Consider the following 15,992-nt stretch of genomic DNA (forward strand, 5'->3'; position numbering starts at 1 on the left):
AGGAAGTGGCTGTGGGGAGCAGCTGGGAAGAAGACTTTCACTCTTTATTTTGCATCTTTCTCTAGTATTTAAATTTAAATTTTCTAAACTTGGTACATAGAATACTTTAAAAAATAACAACAGGGGTTACCTGGGTGGTAAGATTGCTGGCCATCTTGTTTCCATTTTATTCTTTTTACAAGAAACAACTTTACGAACGCTTTCTGAGAGGAGGAGTGGGAAGGAGGAATAAAGAAAGGAAGGGAGAGATGAAGGAAAGAGAATGCAACAGGCCACGGCAGAAAAAAAAAGTAACCCACAAAATAGGGCCTGTACAGAAGCCCAAGGCCCCAGTGGCTACGATGCCAGAGCCCGAGGAACAAAGGGAAAAGTGTGATCAAGTGAGGAAGAACAAAGTGTCCTAAGACCCTGCTCAAGAACGTGAAATGAATTTTGTTCTTGGAGCTGAACGTCTCGCCCACTTTCAAAATATCCAAAGAATGTACTGGCCAGGGTCATTCTATTTTATTATGTCCCCCTCCTCCTACACAAATATCATAGAAGCCAACAGAGAATGGAATGGGTAGGTAAAAATGGACAATTGTCTTGGAAGCAAATGGGAAAGAACCTACGCGAACTCTGCTCCTTTCGACAGCGTTTTGATCTCGCTGATAGAGCTCCTTTTCCTAAGGCATTGCTTTAAGACGGGTGCTAGGTTAATGGCCAGTCATATACCGGCTCGGCCAAAGCATTTTTGTTAAAGAAACATGAGGTCATTTCTCTTAACCAATTAGTTGCACAAGAGTATGTTTGCTTTCAAAACCCCATTCTACCACAAAAAAATTATCACAGCTATTAAGTTCAGCAGGTTAATATAAAAATCTGTATTTCTACACACGAGCAACGGACAATTTGGAAAGGAATTAAGAAAACATCCCTACTTATACCAAAAGAATAAAATACTTAGGAACAGATTTGACCAAAGAAATGTAAGACACGTACACTGAAAATTACAACACAGTGTTGAAAGAAATTACAGAGGATCTAAATAAACGGAAAGACATCCTATATTCATGGATAGGAAGACTTACTATTATTCAGATAGCAATAGTACCCAAAAGTTATCTGTAGATCCAAGACAATCACTATTAAAATCCCAGTTTTCAATGTTGCAGAAATTGACAAGCTGGTCCTAAAATTCATATGGAAATGCAAGGGACACCAAACAGCCAAAACAAATTTTTTTTTTTTTTCTTTTTTTTTTTAAGATGGAGTCTTGCTCTGTCGCCCAGGTTGGAGGGCAGTGGCACAATCTCAACTCACTGAAAGCTCCACCTCCCGGGTTCACGCCATTCTCCTGCCTCAGCCTCCTGAGTAGCTGGGACTACAGGCGCTCACCACTACGCCCGGCTAATTTTTGTGTGTGTGTGTGTGTTTTAGTAGAGACGGGGTTTCATTGTGTTAGCCAGGATGGTCTCGATCTCCCGACCTCGTGATCCACCTGCCTTGGCCTCCCAAAGTGCTGGGATTACAGGCATGAGCCACTGTGCCTGGCCATAGTTAGAGGACTCACACTTCCCAACTTTAACACTTACTATAAGCTATAGTAATAAAAAATTTAGGGTACTAGCATAAGAGTAGACATATAAACCAATGGAATAAAATTGAGAGTTCAAAAATAAACCCTTACATTTATGGTCAAATGATTTTCAACAAGGGCGCCAACAGAATTCAACGAGGAAAGAACAGTCTTTTCAATAAATGGTGCTGAGACAACTGGATATCCATACACGAAAGAACCAAGCTAGACTCCTATCTCAAACCACATACGAAAATGAACTCAAAATAGATCAAAGACCTAAATTTATGAGCTAAAACAACAAAACTCTTAGAAGAAACCACAGATGAAAATTTTCATGACCTGAGATTAGACAATGATGTCTTTACGTTTGACACCACAAAAGAAAAAAATAGATATATTGGACTTCATCAAAATTTTACAATTTTGTACATCAAAGGACATTATCAAGAGATTGCAAAGAAAACCCACAGAATGAGAGAAAACATTTGCAAACCACATATCTGGTAAAAAAGAGACGTCTTATCCATCAGCAGTCACTCCCCATTCCTTCTTCCCCTATCTCCTGGCAACTACTCATCTACTTTTGGTCTCTGTGGATTTGCCTCTTCTGGACATTTCGTGTAAGTGGAATCATATACTACGTGACCTTTCGTATCCTTTTTTCTTATCAGTGCTTTCAAGGTTCATGCATGTTATAGCGCATGTCACTCCTTCATTTTTTAATGGCTGAACAGTATTCCATTTTATGGATATACCACATTTTAAGAGGTTTCTTTTTGGGGAGATGAAAATGTTGTGGAAGTAGACAGTGGTGATTCAACAACTCAGTATACTAAAAACCATGGAATCTTACATTTTAAAAGGGTGAGTTGTATGGTATGTGAATTGTATCTTTAAAACAACCAACCATTCCATCCTGGTCTTGCCAAATATTAATAAAGCTCCACTGTGCCCGCAATGGCACCCACTGTCCTTCAAGACCTGGCCTTCAAGACCTCCAGTCTTATCTCCTCCTCTGCTCCCTTGAGGGAAAGCTCCACCCTTCCGCCTCCTTGTCTTTGTTCGCACTGCTCCCTGCTTCCCGTGCATCCCTGCACACCCTGATACTCTGCCCAAAGGCTGCAGATCAGTGGTCTGTCATTGAACGGAGTCTGCAAGTGGGTTTGCAGTGGTTTTTTCTTAACTGAGTTAGTTACCAAGAGGACATCTCACATAAACATCTATATCCCGGCTGGGCGTGGTGGCTCACGTCTGTAATCCCAGCACTTTGGGAGGCTGAGGCGGTGGATCACCTGAGGCCAGGAGTTCGAGACCAGCCCGGCCAACACGGTGAAAACCTGTCTCTACTAAAAATACAGAATAAATTAGCCAGGCGTGGTGGTTGGGCGCCTGTAATCCCAGCTACTTGGGAGGCTGAAGCAGGAGAATTGCTTGAACCCGGGAGGCAAAGGCTGCAGTGAGCCGAGATCATGCCATTGCACTCCAGCCTGGGCAATAAGAGTGAAATTCCATCTCAAAACAAACAAAAAACAACAAAAATAAAACATCTATATCCCGGCCGTGGCAGTCTGTGGTGCCTATCCAAGAGCCACGCTTCCCTTCTTCCTTGGTAAGGGAACTCTGGTTTTGTTCAGGTGTCTGCTCAAGGAAAATGGGTCCACCCCAGCGGAAGAACAATGGCATTCCACTCACCTTTGCTGAGACTGGCCTAAGGGTGGTTATTTGAGCAGTCAGAGCTCTGAGTCGCAGGCAACAGAAACAGGAGCTTGCTACTTCAGCAGAAAACAGGTTTATTATATGCCAGAAGCCAGTTAACCATCAAGGTAATTAAGCTTAGGTTCCGGGGTCCCTCACCGGCATGTGCCTCCGTGAGTGCTCCAGGATGGGAAGCGAAGTCAGGTTGCAATGAACAAGCATTGCTATAAGAAAAAATCCTGAGCTCAGTGGAAAGCAACTTGAACCTCCCAAGGCCTAAGTATTTGGGATGATTTCTCTACTTATTCTAAACAAGCATTCACTCTCATACTAAACATTCCATGTAATGACTTAGATGATCCAGATGTTAGAATTACAGACAAGGATTTTCAAAGCAGCTATTATGGCTATGTCCAAGGTGTTAAAAGAAAGTTTGCTCATACTCAATAAACAAATAGGAAATCCCAGGAGAGAGACAGAAACTATTAAAAGAAATAAAGGGCCAGGTGTGGTGGCTCACACCTATAATCCCAGCACTTTGGGAGGCCAAGGTGGGAGAATTCCTTGAACCCAGGAGTTTTGAGACCAGCTTGGGCAATTGGGCAATATACGGAGACCCTGTCTCAACAAAAAATAAAAATAAACTGGCTGGGCATGGCGGTGTGCACCTGTAGTCCCAGACACCTTGGGAGGCTGAGGTGGGAGGATCATTTCAGCCTAGGAAGTTAAGGCTGCAGTGAGCCATGATTGTGCCACTGCACTCCAGCCTGAAGGACAGAGCAAGATCCTGTCTCAAAAAAAAAAAAAAAAAAAAAAAAAAAAAAAAAAAAGGACTAAACGGAAATTTGAAAACTAAAAATTCAAGTATCTTAAAAGAGACTAGAAAAATAAACCTAGGCTGGGCGCAGTGGCTCACACCTCTAATTCCAGCACTTTGGGAGGCCAGGGCTGGTGGATCACAAGGTCAGAAGATGGAGACCATCCTGGCCAATATGGTGAAGCCCCATCTCCACTAAAAATACAAAAATTAGCCAGGCGTGGTGGCGTGTGCCTGTAGTCCCAGCTACTCAGGAAGTTGAGGCAAGAGAATCACTTGAACTCTGGAGGCAGAGGTTGCAGTGAGCCGAGATTGCGCCACTGCACTCTAGCCTAGGTGACAGAGCGAGACTCCATCTCAAAAAAAAAAAAGACTGGAAGAGTAAATCTCATGCATTCCACCCTAAAGGGATAGGATTCATGAGGCTGGAAATTCCTCAGACACAGCCATGATGTTCAAAGGACAAACAACATGGCAAGTGACTCGAAAGCCCGTGACCCAGTTCTAATGAAACAAAATGCAAAAACTGTTCTGATAAAAAGAGAGGAAAGTATGAGAAGCAGCGACCTCGTACGTCCCATCCTTTCCTCTGCTGCCCTCAACACTCTTGTCTCCTGAGAACACAATGGTGCTGGGAGCTGCGGCAGCCATTCTGCAACCCGGAGAGGAGGTAGTGAGAAGGCACACGCAGAATCCAGAGTCCTCAGAGTGCACATCTACTGAACGTGTGACCGAATCACCTGCCTCTGAACTCCTTGTCATGTGAGGTAACAAACTGCTCTTGGTGTTTGTTATCAAACAGTCAAAATACAACCTAACTAAAATGTGGCTTCTCTTGAAAATGAAGAGGTTTGGGAACACCAGACCTGTGTTTACCTGCACCAAACCTGATGCAGACAGTCCTTTTACACCGGGCAGGAGCTCTCAGACTTTGCTCACTCGGTCCCCACAGGCAACTGAGTTTGCAGTCCCTGCTTTCTGGCACAGATGGCTCAACTGTCTCATCTTCTACAAAGAACTTCCTGGTTCCTGCCTCCCCACACCCCAAACCCACCTGCCTACAGGTAGTTCCTCTTTCCATTGCCTCCTTTCTGGCTCTGATGGTCACTGCTCATTTAATCCCCTCCCACCTATCAGCCTCCTAAGAAGAGGCCCGTGCTTTACTCATCCCCGCTCCTCTCTCTGCCATCCAGCAAAGCGCTTGAGGAAGGAGGTGCTCAATGTCTTAGCTGAATAAATGAACGAACACTCACTGCACTGAGGCGTGGCGACGTGCCAGAGCATCCCCTCTCTGAGTGCACCACGCTCTGCACAGCTGACATGCACATGTGTTGCTTCCCTATCCAGGAATACAAGTCCCCGTCACCCCCCGCCCCAGCACATGGGAGCCCTGGGCCACTCGGGCCCTCAGCCTCAGTCACTGGAGCACACCCATAATAGTCAATACTCTTTTTTTTTTTTTTTTTGTGAGACGGAGTCTGGCTCTGTCACCCAGGCTGGAGTGCAGTGGCATGATCTTGGCTCACTGCAAGCTCCACCTCCCGGGTTCACACCATTCCCCTGCCTCAGCCTCCCGAGTAGCTGGGACTACAGGCGCCGCCACCACACCCGGCTAATTTTTTGTATTTTTAGTAGAGACGGGGTTTCACCGTGTTAGCCAGGATGGTCTCGATCTCCTGACCTTGTGATCCGCCAGTCTCGGCCTCCCAAAGTGCTGGGATTACAGGCTTGTGCCACCGCGCCTGGCTGTCAATACTCTTAAGTCCTGGTCCCCTCAGCTCTTCCCTTACTCAGTAGGTGGGGATAAAGGCAATGGCGTAAGACTCTCCCTAGGACAGTCTGGAAAGAACTGCTGGTCACCACAAGCTCCAGGAAAGGATGGGAGTTTACACACAAACAAATCTCCTGCTTACGTATGAGAAGCGACTTGAACACACACGCACGTGCGCGCGCACACACGAATCATAGATACGTGGCAAGGGAGACAGCCCCAGTCTACCTTGAGCTCTGTGCGCCAGAGGCCTGCCGTCCTCTCAGACACTCAAGAGCCCCAGGCTATTAGTGAAATCCTGAGGAGCATGACTTCCTTCTGCATCAATCCTGGATCTGATTTAACCTTAGAAATGCTTCCTGAAATGGCAGTTGATCTTTAGTCCTGACTTCTGACAGATTCTCTCTGGGCACCTGGCCCTTTTGCTCTTGACCTAGCTTTTTTTTTTTTTTTCAGTTGTGGTAAAATACACATAACATAAAGTTTACCACCTTAACCATTTCTAAGTGCACAGTTCAGTGGTAGCAAGTACATTCACACTGTGGTACAATCACCACCACCATCCATCTCTAGAACTCTTTTTTCTTGCAAAACTGAAACTCTGTACCCATTAAACAGTAACTCCCCACTCTCTCCTTCCCCTAGCCCCCGGTAATCACCATTCCACTTTCTGTCTCTACGAATTTGACTACCCTGGGTACCTCATATACATGTTTGTTCTTTTGTATGTTATTTCACTCAGCATAATGTTTTCAACGTTCATCCATTTTGTATCATGTGTCAGAATTTCCTTCTCTTTTTTTAAAATAATGCATCATGGACATTCAAAGAATTTCCTTCCTTTTTAAGGCCAAATAATATTCCACTGTATGCATGTACCACATTTTGTTTATCCATTCACGGATGGACACTTGGATTGCTTCTGCCTCTTAGCTTTGTGAATGACGTGGTAAGAACCTGGGTATGCAACCATCTGCTCTAGTCCCTGCCTTCAGTTCTCTAACGGACCGGGCCTCTCACTTCCCCACACCAGTTGTGATCCTGACCCCAGGCATGGACTTCTCTAGGCCAGTCCCTGGTCCCCTGGGCAGGGAAACAGAATCCCAGGCTGGGCTCTCAGGTAGTGTCCACGGGAGATCCTCTGGAGTTGGAAGAACCAGAGCTGAGCTGACAGGGGGCTCAAGAGCTTGTTTCTGACCCCTCCTAATGGGGAGCGCAACAGAGACAACGTGGCAAGAAGCAAAGGAGAGTGGGGCGTCCCCTCAGCCTCAGAGGAGGAGACACATACCACTGCAGGGAGCAGGACAAGGGAGGCCTCTGTTCGCCTAAAGGGCAGGCATGTCGCAGAGGCGGCCCCTGGGGCTCCAAAGGGCATCGGGGGCTACAGGGGCAGAGGTTACGAAAAGGGAGAGGGTGTTGAGACTGGTGCTATTCAGAAGACCTCAGTTAGAGGGCTCCATGGAGAGCGGGGCGGAGGAGTCTGGAATGCTCTAATTTGACAGATGGTCCCAGCTCAGCCAACTCCTGAAGCAGAAGAGGCACAAAAGGAGAAACTCAAAGGGCTGGGGGTTCATGGTACATCCTGGTCTAGAGCCTTAGCCTTCAGGGCCATGTGCTTTCTTGCTCTGGGGTGCGCAGCCTACAGCTGGGGCAGAGGCTGGGTCTGACCACCTGGGAGTCCCTCTCACTGTCTGCCTAAGCAGCTTTCAACTGGTTACATGATATTTTTTGGTGCCGAAGTGTCTAGGTTCAGGTACCAGATGATGACAGTCTAGGGAGGGTGCAGCCACTAGGAGGGAAATTAATTCCTTCTGTGGAACTCTAAACATCTGAAAGCATTATAAAGAGGAATTAAATACACCACCTAAATGCCACAACCAAGGCACCAGCTTGAGGCTCTCATTCCCACCCAGACCAAACTCAGGGGCACTGTGGATGTCCTATCAGCCAAGGAAGGCTGTCAGCGAGGGAGACAGCTTCAGACTCTTCCCTTCGGTGACTCCAACCCAAGGAGCAGCCTGATTTGATGCGGATGTTCCTGGAACCCTCCCAAGCTAACCAGCGCTTTCAGGAAGGACTTGGGAGCAAGCTGTCCCCTCAGACCTAGAGCCTGTCTCAGTCTGAACCCACTGTCCTGGACTGCTCTGGCATCCCAAGAGCAGTGAGGTCAGCCTGGCCTGGCCACAGGGACTGAGATCTGAGGCCAGTTCAAGGTGCCAAGGAGCCTGTTGGTTCAGCTTTTTACTAATGCTGGAGGCTGAGCCAAAGATGGCCTGATGCCGCCACCCCCTAGTGATGCAACGTCCCACCAGCATCTCCCCTGCAGCTGGGCTCCAGGCACTAAGAGTCGTGGGAGCTCAGCGCACCAGTCTCCACCCTGCATCCCAGTACTGACCCGGCTGAAGGAAGATTCCATCCACACTGAGATCCCACAGAAGACCAAAGGCTCCCAAAGATGTTTCTGGAGGCCAAGTCAGCAGCTAGGTGGAAAAACAAAAAACAAAAAACAAAAACAAAAAAACTGGTTAGCTGGGTCATTCCTAAAAAGCAATAGTAGCAACTTCTACGACTTCACATTAAATAAATCCCATTTAATCCTCGTAAGTCCATGAGGTAGAAGGACACTGTCACTGTTGCCAATTGAAAGATGGAAAAAGCTCAAAGAGGTCAAACGACTTCCCCAGAGTCACACAGCCTGTGAGCAGCAAAGCCAGCACCCAGGCCCAGACACCCAGGTCTGTGTCACCTGAAACCTCCTACTCCGTCCACCTCCTGGCATGGGGGTCTTGGTCCCCCTGCCCCTCGCTCCCTGTGGTCACAGCCATGGCCCTCCAGGGCAGGGCCCCGTGTAAGGGACAGAAAGCCTGCACTGATCACAGGCGGCAGGACAATCACAGGGTGGGCCTTCTCCGTGATCCATGAATCATTTCCAGGTCAGCGCCTTAACTCACTGTCATCTGAGACCACCAGGTTGGAAGGTCCTTCCAAGGTACCAAACACTGGTCCTCAAACAAGGGTGGGGTGGTCATTTCTGGGATCCTTATCTGAATGTTCCTGGAGCCTGATGGTCAGAAGCTGGGGTTTGGGAACATGCAGAGAGGCTGACAAGGGAATGAGCAATGGGACAGCAGCAGCCCACAGGTGCCATCTGGTCTAGGGGCACTCAGCAAGCTCCTGACCGTGGCCGCCACGCTGTGCACGACATCGTTCCTCCCCAGTACCCAGGGAAGTCTGCCTTGTGGGCACTGTGGGCACATCTCCTTTCAGGTCTGAGGCTCTTGTTCCCCCGGGGGCTGGGCACTGTTGCTGCCAGGGCCCTGAGCCCAGGGCCCTCTCTGAGCCTTGACCATGGAGGGAGCGCCTAGTCCGGGGTCACAGCCCTCACCAAGTGTCTGTGTGATAACTGGCCAAGGCTGGAGACCTCGCCCCAACTGGGTCAACTCTAAGGTCACCAGGCTCCAGAGCCCAGCGGGACTGCCTAGGGCCACACGCTCTTCCCCCTCACAGGGTGGTTCCCAAGCCCGCCCCCAGGAAGCCTGTGTGGACACCTCCTGCTTGGCATCTAGAACTCTGCCTTTCTCCTCCTGCCATAACCTCTTACATTTTCTTGGCTGAACGCTTGAGTCTCTCCCAATAAGAACATACGTTCATTGAGGGTGTACACCTCCTGCTGATGTTCTCTCTCCCGGCAAGGCTGGCCCACACGAGGGCACAGCTCAGCCAGTCCCATGCACACCCTATTAAAGCCCCTGGGAGGAGTACACGGGACCGAATCCCTGAGAGAACTCAGGCTGTCCTTTCCAAGAACGTCGAAGGAGCAGGGTTGGAGCAGTCTGACCACCTCACCCCACCCTGGTTCAGTAGGGACCCTAAGTACAGGCGTGGCCCCGGCAGCCCTGGGACCCCACTTCCCTAGCTGCCTTTGACTGGATAAGGGGACCACTTAACCCCTCGGATCCCAACCCTTCCCCATCCCTGGGTCCAGCTCCTCCTGGGGCCCAGCACGCCCCCACCCCGGGACCTCAGGAACCACCCTCGCACCTGCGGAAGGAGCCCTCATGGGTTTTCCGCCTCCCACAACCACAGCCCCCAGTAACTGCTCAAGGTTGTAAGTCCCCTGAAGACACTGCCCAGAAGGCCCCCCAAAGCCAGGATGCCCCTTTCATGGATCTAGATTCAGTCATGGGGGGTGGGAGATCTTGTTTCTCCTTCTTGCAAAATGTGAACTGGACTCTGCACTAACAGCGTGCCTTGCAGGACACCCAGGCCCAGAGCAGAGCTCTGCAAGGGCACCAGGACAAGGCAGCTCACGGGATGTCCTACTTCCCTCCACATGGGCCCCTCGGGCCTGGCTCCGAGGCACAGAGCTGATGCTAAAAAACCCACCCATGGCAACACAGGAGTAGGTGGCAGGGCCAGAACTCACACCAGGTCTGTCTGTCTGTCTGACCTCAGGGCTGGGTCCTGAATTCCTCTCCCCTCCAGCCCCCTCCCAGCATGATGGAGATGGGGAAAGAGACAGGGGAGGGCTCGCCTGTGCCTCCCAGGATGGGGGTCTCTGAACCCAGAGGCAACCGACACGCCCCCGGGAAGGCACTCCACGCCGTGTCAGGGTCACGCAGGGCCCCTCTGTGGGCGCCGTCTCAGATGGGTCCTTTGTGGCTCCCAATGCTCAATTGTGTGTTCCGTCATACACTGTGCAAGGAGCAGGGGCTGCAGCGGCCAGCGTGGGGAATAATGGCCCCACTGTTCCCCGTTACTCACCCACTGCTCCTTCTGGGCCTTGGGTGGGGGACTGGGGGCTGGCAAGGTTAGCAGCTACACACCAGGGCCCCAGAAGCTGCATGTCTTCCTCCTCCGGGGTAGGGAGGAGCAAGGTGAAGGACCCAGAGCACGAAGGGAGAGCGGGAGGGCTCTCTCTGGACTGCAGCCAGCCTGCCGAGGCCGAGCCGCTCCTGGAATAATCCACCCCACATGATGGCTCTGATTTACAGCTGGGGTCCAGGCTCCAACTGGCAGGAATGGGACCAGCTGGAACTTGTGACCCGCCTGTCCCCAGACAGGGATGATTCCGGGTGGGGCCAAGGCCAGGACGGCATCCTCATGCCTGGCATTCAGATCACAGTGGCTGGCTCCTGGGCTATCCCTGCTGGCTTCTCACTGCCTGTCTCTGTGCAAAGGTGTCAAGCCCTGGGCAAAATGCACGTTCCCCTATGGCAAAACGTTCTAGCAGCAACCAGGAGGAAAAAAACGGGGCAGTCAGGGCAGCTGTTCCAGGCTTTCCCAGCCAACCTACGACTGTATACATACGGGAAGCACGCGCTCTAACACCCGAGCACCCTCGGCTCCAAACCCACGAGGGCCCACACTTCAGGCGCAGCAGGACTGCCGTGGGCCCTGAGCGGCCCTCCCGCTGCTTATGGGATGAGGGACCTGTGACCGCTGGTGAAGAAATTAGCTTTGTCGTATAGGAAGCACTTGTTGAGGGGCTTGGACCCGTTCACTGAGAGGTTAGACAGTAAGTCCACTGGCTACACCAGGTCCCTCAGGAAAGCCACGCTGAGGGCACAGGCAGCACCCAGAGACACATCCTCGAGGGAAGCAGAGGCTCCCAGTGCTCGCCGCTCTGGGAGACCACAGGCGAACCCCCTGCACCTCCCTGACCTTGGCATTCTTAGCACTATGGTGGGGATCGATGCCCAATCAGCTCTCCTCCCTCCTCCCACCCAGCCTGAGCCCAGCCCAGCAGCACCTAAGGCAAGAGGTGAAGTGCCCACCCCTCGGCGTGCGGGCCTGCCAGGCCACCAGACTGCAGCGCTCCCGCCACCTAGTGGCAGGCCCGCGTCCTCACCTGGAACAGCCACCGGAGCAGGGGCGCCGGGCAGTCAGGCACGTGCAGGTAGAGGGTGCTCAGGAGGCCGCTGTGCAGGAAGGACAGCTGTTGGGCCGGCGGGGAGCTGGGGGCAGAGGACTGAGGTTAGGGGAGGCCTCTGTGCCGGCACACTTGTCTCGTCACCGCGGGAGGCTGTCACTACCCAGCTTCACTGGCTGTTGGGAAGCAAATCTGTAACACCAGAGACAAATGTGCTTTTCGAGCCCTCAATGCACGGATCTGTCAGAAGGAAAAGAACCCAGGTGAGCATCAGAATCACCTGCTCTTCTTGCATGTTGCATGAACACACCTCACAGCGTTTAAAATACACGGCAGATAGCTGGATGCTGTGGCTCACGCCCGTAATCCCAGCACTTTGGGAGGCAAAGGCGGGTGGATCACGAAATCAGGAGTTCAAGACGAGCCTGGCCAATATGGTGAAACCCTGTCTCTACTAAAAATACAAAAATTAGCCAGGCATGGTGGCGCACGCCTGTAATCCCAGCTACTCGGGAAGCTGAGACAGGAGAATTACTTGAACCTGGGAGGCAGAGGTTACAGTGAGCCAAGATCGAGCCACTGCACTCCAGCCTGGGCAACAGGGCAAGACTCCGTCTCGAACAAACAAACAAAACACGGTAGGGCAGTGCAGTCTGCCCTTTCCATTTGGCCACAGGGGAAGGTGGGATATTTGCCAGGGGTGTGGAAAGGTGAGGAGTGAGGCCAGGAGTGGGTGTCTTAGCCTCGGGTTCCTCCAGCTGCAAGGGGCGGGCAGGATTACCCCTACGAGGCCAGCGTCTCGAGATCCGGTTACACAGGGCGTTTCTGCTCTGCCTTATGTTTTTCAGACACAAAGGGGACACCTGAGAAGACGGGAAAATAACAGAAAGGGGCCCGGGATGAAGACATTCTGGGAAGGAAATACCAAACAGGAGTTCCATAGAGGATTCTTCAAAAACCACGTGAGCCGCAAGTGTCCCAGATTCCAGGGATGGAGGCGTGCTCAGACCAGCCACGCGGCTGTGGCCGTGACCGTATGCCCATTCATGCTACCCCCTCGGGCCTCTTTCTCCTAACAGGAGCTCTCAAAATCAGCACTGGTGTGGAGATGAGCCCTGCCTCGGGGACCGCTGACCTGGTAGATCACTTTGACCTACAAGATTCCAGGTCTCTGCAAAATGAGTTGTTGCAATGTTTCGTATGGTTGTAGGGCCTCTGGTAGGAAGTGCTTCAGAAGTTATTTTATAGGAGGTTGGCTGGACTTTTGTCACCGTTCCTGAGCTCCCGGTCATCCCCAGAGAGCCTGGGTTTGGGGTAGGATTCTCCTACGTCCTGTGCATTTTGTGACCACCATCTTTGCTTGCTCTCTCTAGACCGCATCCCAAAGATAAGTAACATGGATTCCAGGAAATGAAAACGTAGTTCACGTTTGTTTTTCTTTTTAACGGCCCAAATGCATGCAAAGAACATTTCAGAAAGTACTTAACGTTGCCACCCTAGATAAAAAGTTTTCCAGTTTTTCAGTCAGCCCAACCTCCTCCTTCTGCTCCTCCTCCTTCTCCTTTAAAAAGGACATCATACTATAATCTGCCAGGAACAGAATGCTACAAAACAAAGATTATCCTCTGGGCCAAGCTGCTGTCTCTCTGAGAATGTCCAGGCAATTTACAAATTGCATGTTTTTTCTCTAAGTCATTTAGGTTCAGAGGAGAAAGCAGCTTTGTTCCCGTGGTGGTGAAGTTTACCGCCCTGAAATAGACCTTCGTTTGTACATACAAACACGTGTGCACCCCAGGACTGCTGGCATGCTCCACGCTATCCACGTGCCCAGTCACATGGAGACTTTCATGGACTGACCCCAACAAGACGCGTGTGGTTCAAGAACATGCACAGCAGCCTGAACACAGACAATACCCATGTAAACAACGTCTGGAGGACCTTGCGAATTGGCAGAACCCCGACAACGGCCATGTGGTGAGGAGGCTGGCGCTTCAGGGACTCTAAGGAGACGCTGGCTCTGGCATTCTGCTGGAGGGGGCACCCCGCCAGTTTCTTAGTGGGAGAATTGATTGTACAAGGCCCTGTTGGCTCAGAGCAACACATTTCTAACCGCTGCTCCAAGGGAGACACCCCACAGTTTCAACGTCTCCCTTCTGCTACGTGGGCCTTGCAGTTTCTGCCAGAGGAATGACGGATTGGCCTCCGAGTTCACTGCTGCTGAGAAAATTTTGACTATGGGACCGAGAGCAAGAGAAAGCCAGAAAGGACATAGGCCTGCTCTGCCCTGGGATGACTGGCTTTCAAGGAATCCTGTGTTTAGGGTTAGAGGCAAGGACTCCCTTCTGCAGGCTGAATGCACGCTCGGCGGGGAGGGAGCGCTGCTTCGCCCTGGCTCAGCCACAGGCCCTCCCACGTCCTTCAGGGTGCCACAGGGTGACCTCGAGCTTGGCTGCTGGGCAGGGAATGGGCCTCGTGTACAGACAATGCCCTGACTCTGGGGAAGGAAGCAGGGTCCCAACAGCAGCACCTGGGCTGGGAAGCCTGGAGGAAAAGGGAAAAAGGAAAGGGGGTGGGAGGCGTGTGTGGTGAAAGCTCAAACGCCTTGGGTGACGGAATTGGCTGTTGTCAGAGTCACGTCCCCACATCAAGAACAGAGAGGCTGGGTCCAAGGCGGTCCCTTTGTCCACGGCCAAGCCAATGCTGAGGTCAGAAGTTATCCTGAGGATGCTGGAGGACCCTGGAGGGAGAGAAGGAGGGACAGAGACTCCGTCGGCAGCAGATGCCGCACGGGCCTGGCTGAGTGGGAAGCCCCCAGCTGTCAGCCCTGAGGATCCCATGAAGGGAGGTTCCCATCAGAGTCCTCAGCTGTGATTGGAGATGAGGAGGGAGCAGTCAGAGTCAACACTGGTAATCCCCAGCCACAACCGCAATGACAGCGGGCAGGTGCCTGCCTCCACCCTCACTGCCCACTGGAGCAGAAGGAAGCAAGGGGAGGACATCAGCTACAACTGGGAAACCCACAAAACCAGTGACAGCAAATGGGGGCAGCTGGGCTCAGCACAGGGGGCTTTCCGAGCAGAGCTCTGACCAGCTTCATCTTGGAATTTCTGTTCCTCATCACGCCCAAGGGAAGATTCTTCCCGCCTCAACCTCCTCATTTATTTTATGGGCAGCGGTCCCAGAGGGCAAGGTCTCTGAATGCCTTGAGAATCCCAAGTGATGGCCAAAGGATAAACAGCTAGTGTAGTTATTTATAAGTATCAGCTACTGGGCCTCTGCCAAATTACTCAGATCAGTCTGAATAAAATGCCTAAATACAACAGAGACCAACAGCAACCAAAGCTTTCACCTATGGCCTTTTTCTTTCTTTCTTTTTTTCCTTTGTTTAAACATGAGAGGGCCGGGCACGGTGGCTCACGCCTATAATCCCAGCACTTTGGGAGGCCGAGGCGGGTGGATCACCTGAGGTCGGGAGTTCGAGACCAGCCTGACCAACATGGAGAAACCCCATCTCTACTAAAAATACAAAATTAGCTAGGCATGGTGGCACATGCCTATAATCCCAGCTACTAGGGAGGCTATGGCAGAAGAATTGCTTGAACCTGGGAGGCGGAGGTTGTGGTGAGCCGAGATTGTGCCATTGCACTCCAGCCTGGGCAACAAGAGTGAAACTCTGCCTCAAAAATAAATAAATAAAAAATAAGAGAGGCCAGATGCAGTGGCTCATGTCTATAATCTCAGAACTTTGGAAGGCCCAGGCAGGAGGATAGCTTGAGGCCAGGAATTCGAGACCAGCCTGGGCAAGAAAGTGAGACCCTGTCTCTAAAAAAATACAAATTAGCTGAGCACGGTAGTGCACACCTGTGATCCCAACTACTCGGGAGGCTGAGGCAAGAGGACCTCTTGAGCCACGACTTGCAGGCTGCGGTGAGCTGTAATCGTACTACCGCACTCCAGCGTGGGCAGCAGAACATGGGCCTGACTAAAATCAAGAAAAAAATGAAATAAAAATAAGCGAGTGTTGTCCGGGCGCGGTGGCTCATGCCTGTAATCCCAGCACTTTGGGAGGCCGAAGGGGGTGGATCACCTGAGGTCAGAAGTTCAAGACCAGCCTAGTCAATATGGTGAAACCCCATCTCTACTAAATACAGAAAAATTAGCAGTGCGAGGCTGGGTGCGGTGGCTCACGCCTGTAATCCCAGCACTTTGGGAGGCCAAGGCCGAAGGAGCATGAGGTCAGGAGATCAAGACCATCCTGGCTAACACCGTGAAACCC

At 51.2% G+C, this 15,992-nt stretch overlaps 1 protein-coding gene and 1 long non-coding RNA gene across 2 annotated transcripts in view; one reads left to right on the top strand and one right to left on the bottom strand.

Moving 5' to 3' along the window:
• Positions 1-15,992, bottom strand: part of FAM178B (family with sequence similarity 178 member B) — a 100,734-nt gene that overhangs the window by 66,705 nt on the left and 18,037 nt on the right. The window contains exons 6-7 of the mRNA XM_015433175.4: positions 11,696-11,801; positions 8,240-8,324 (exon numbers count right to left, since the gene is read on the bottom strand). Of these exons, the coding sequence (XP_015288661.3) occupies positions 8,240-8,324; positions 11,696-11,801 (191 nt within the window). The remainder of the gene's footprint in view (positions 1-8,239; positions 8,325-11,695; positions 11,802-15,992) is intronic.
• LOC141408300 (uncharacterized) lies at positions 11,688-15,052 on the top strand. Its single transcript, XR_012421906.1, has 2 exons — positions 11,688-11,979; positions 12,565-15,052. It is a non-coding gene; the product is annotated as an uncharacterized lncRNA (long non-coding RNA).

The sequence above is a fragment of the Macaca fascicularis genome, chromosome 13 (assembly GCF_037993035.2).
Source record: "Macaca fascicularis isolate 582-1 chromosome 13, T2T-MFA8v1.1".
In the NCBI taxonomy this organism is placed as follows: Eukaryota; Metazoa; Chordata; class Mammalia; order Primates; family Cercopithecidae; genus Macaca; species Macaca fascicularis.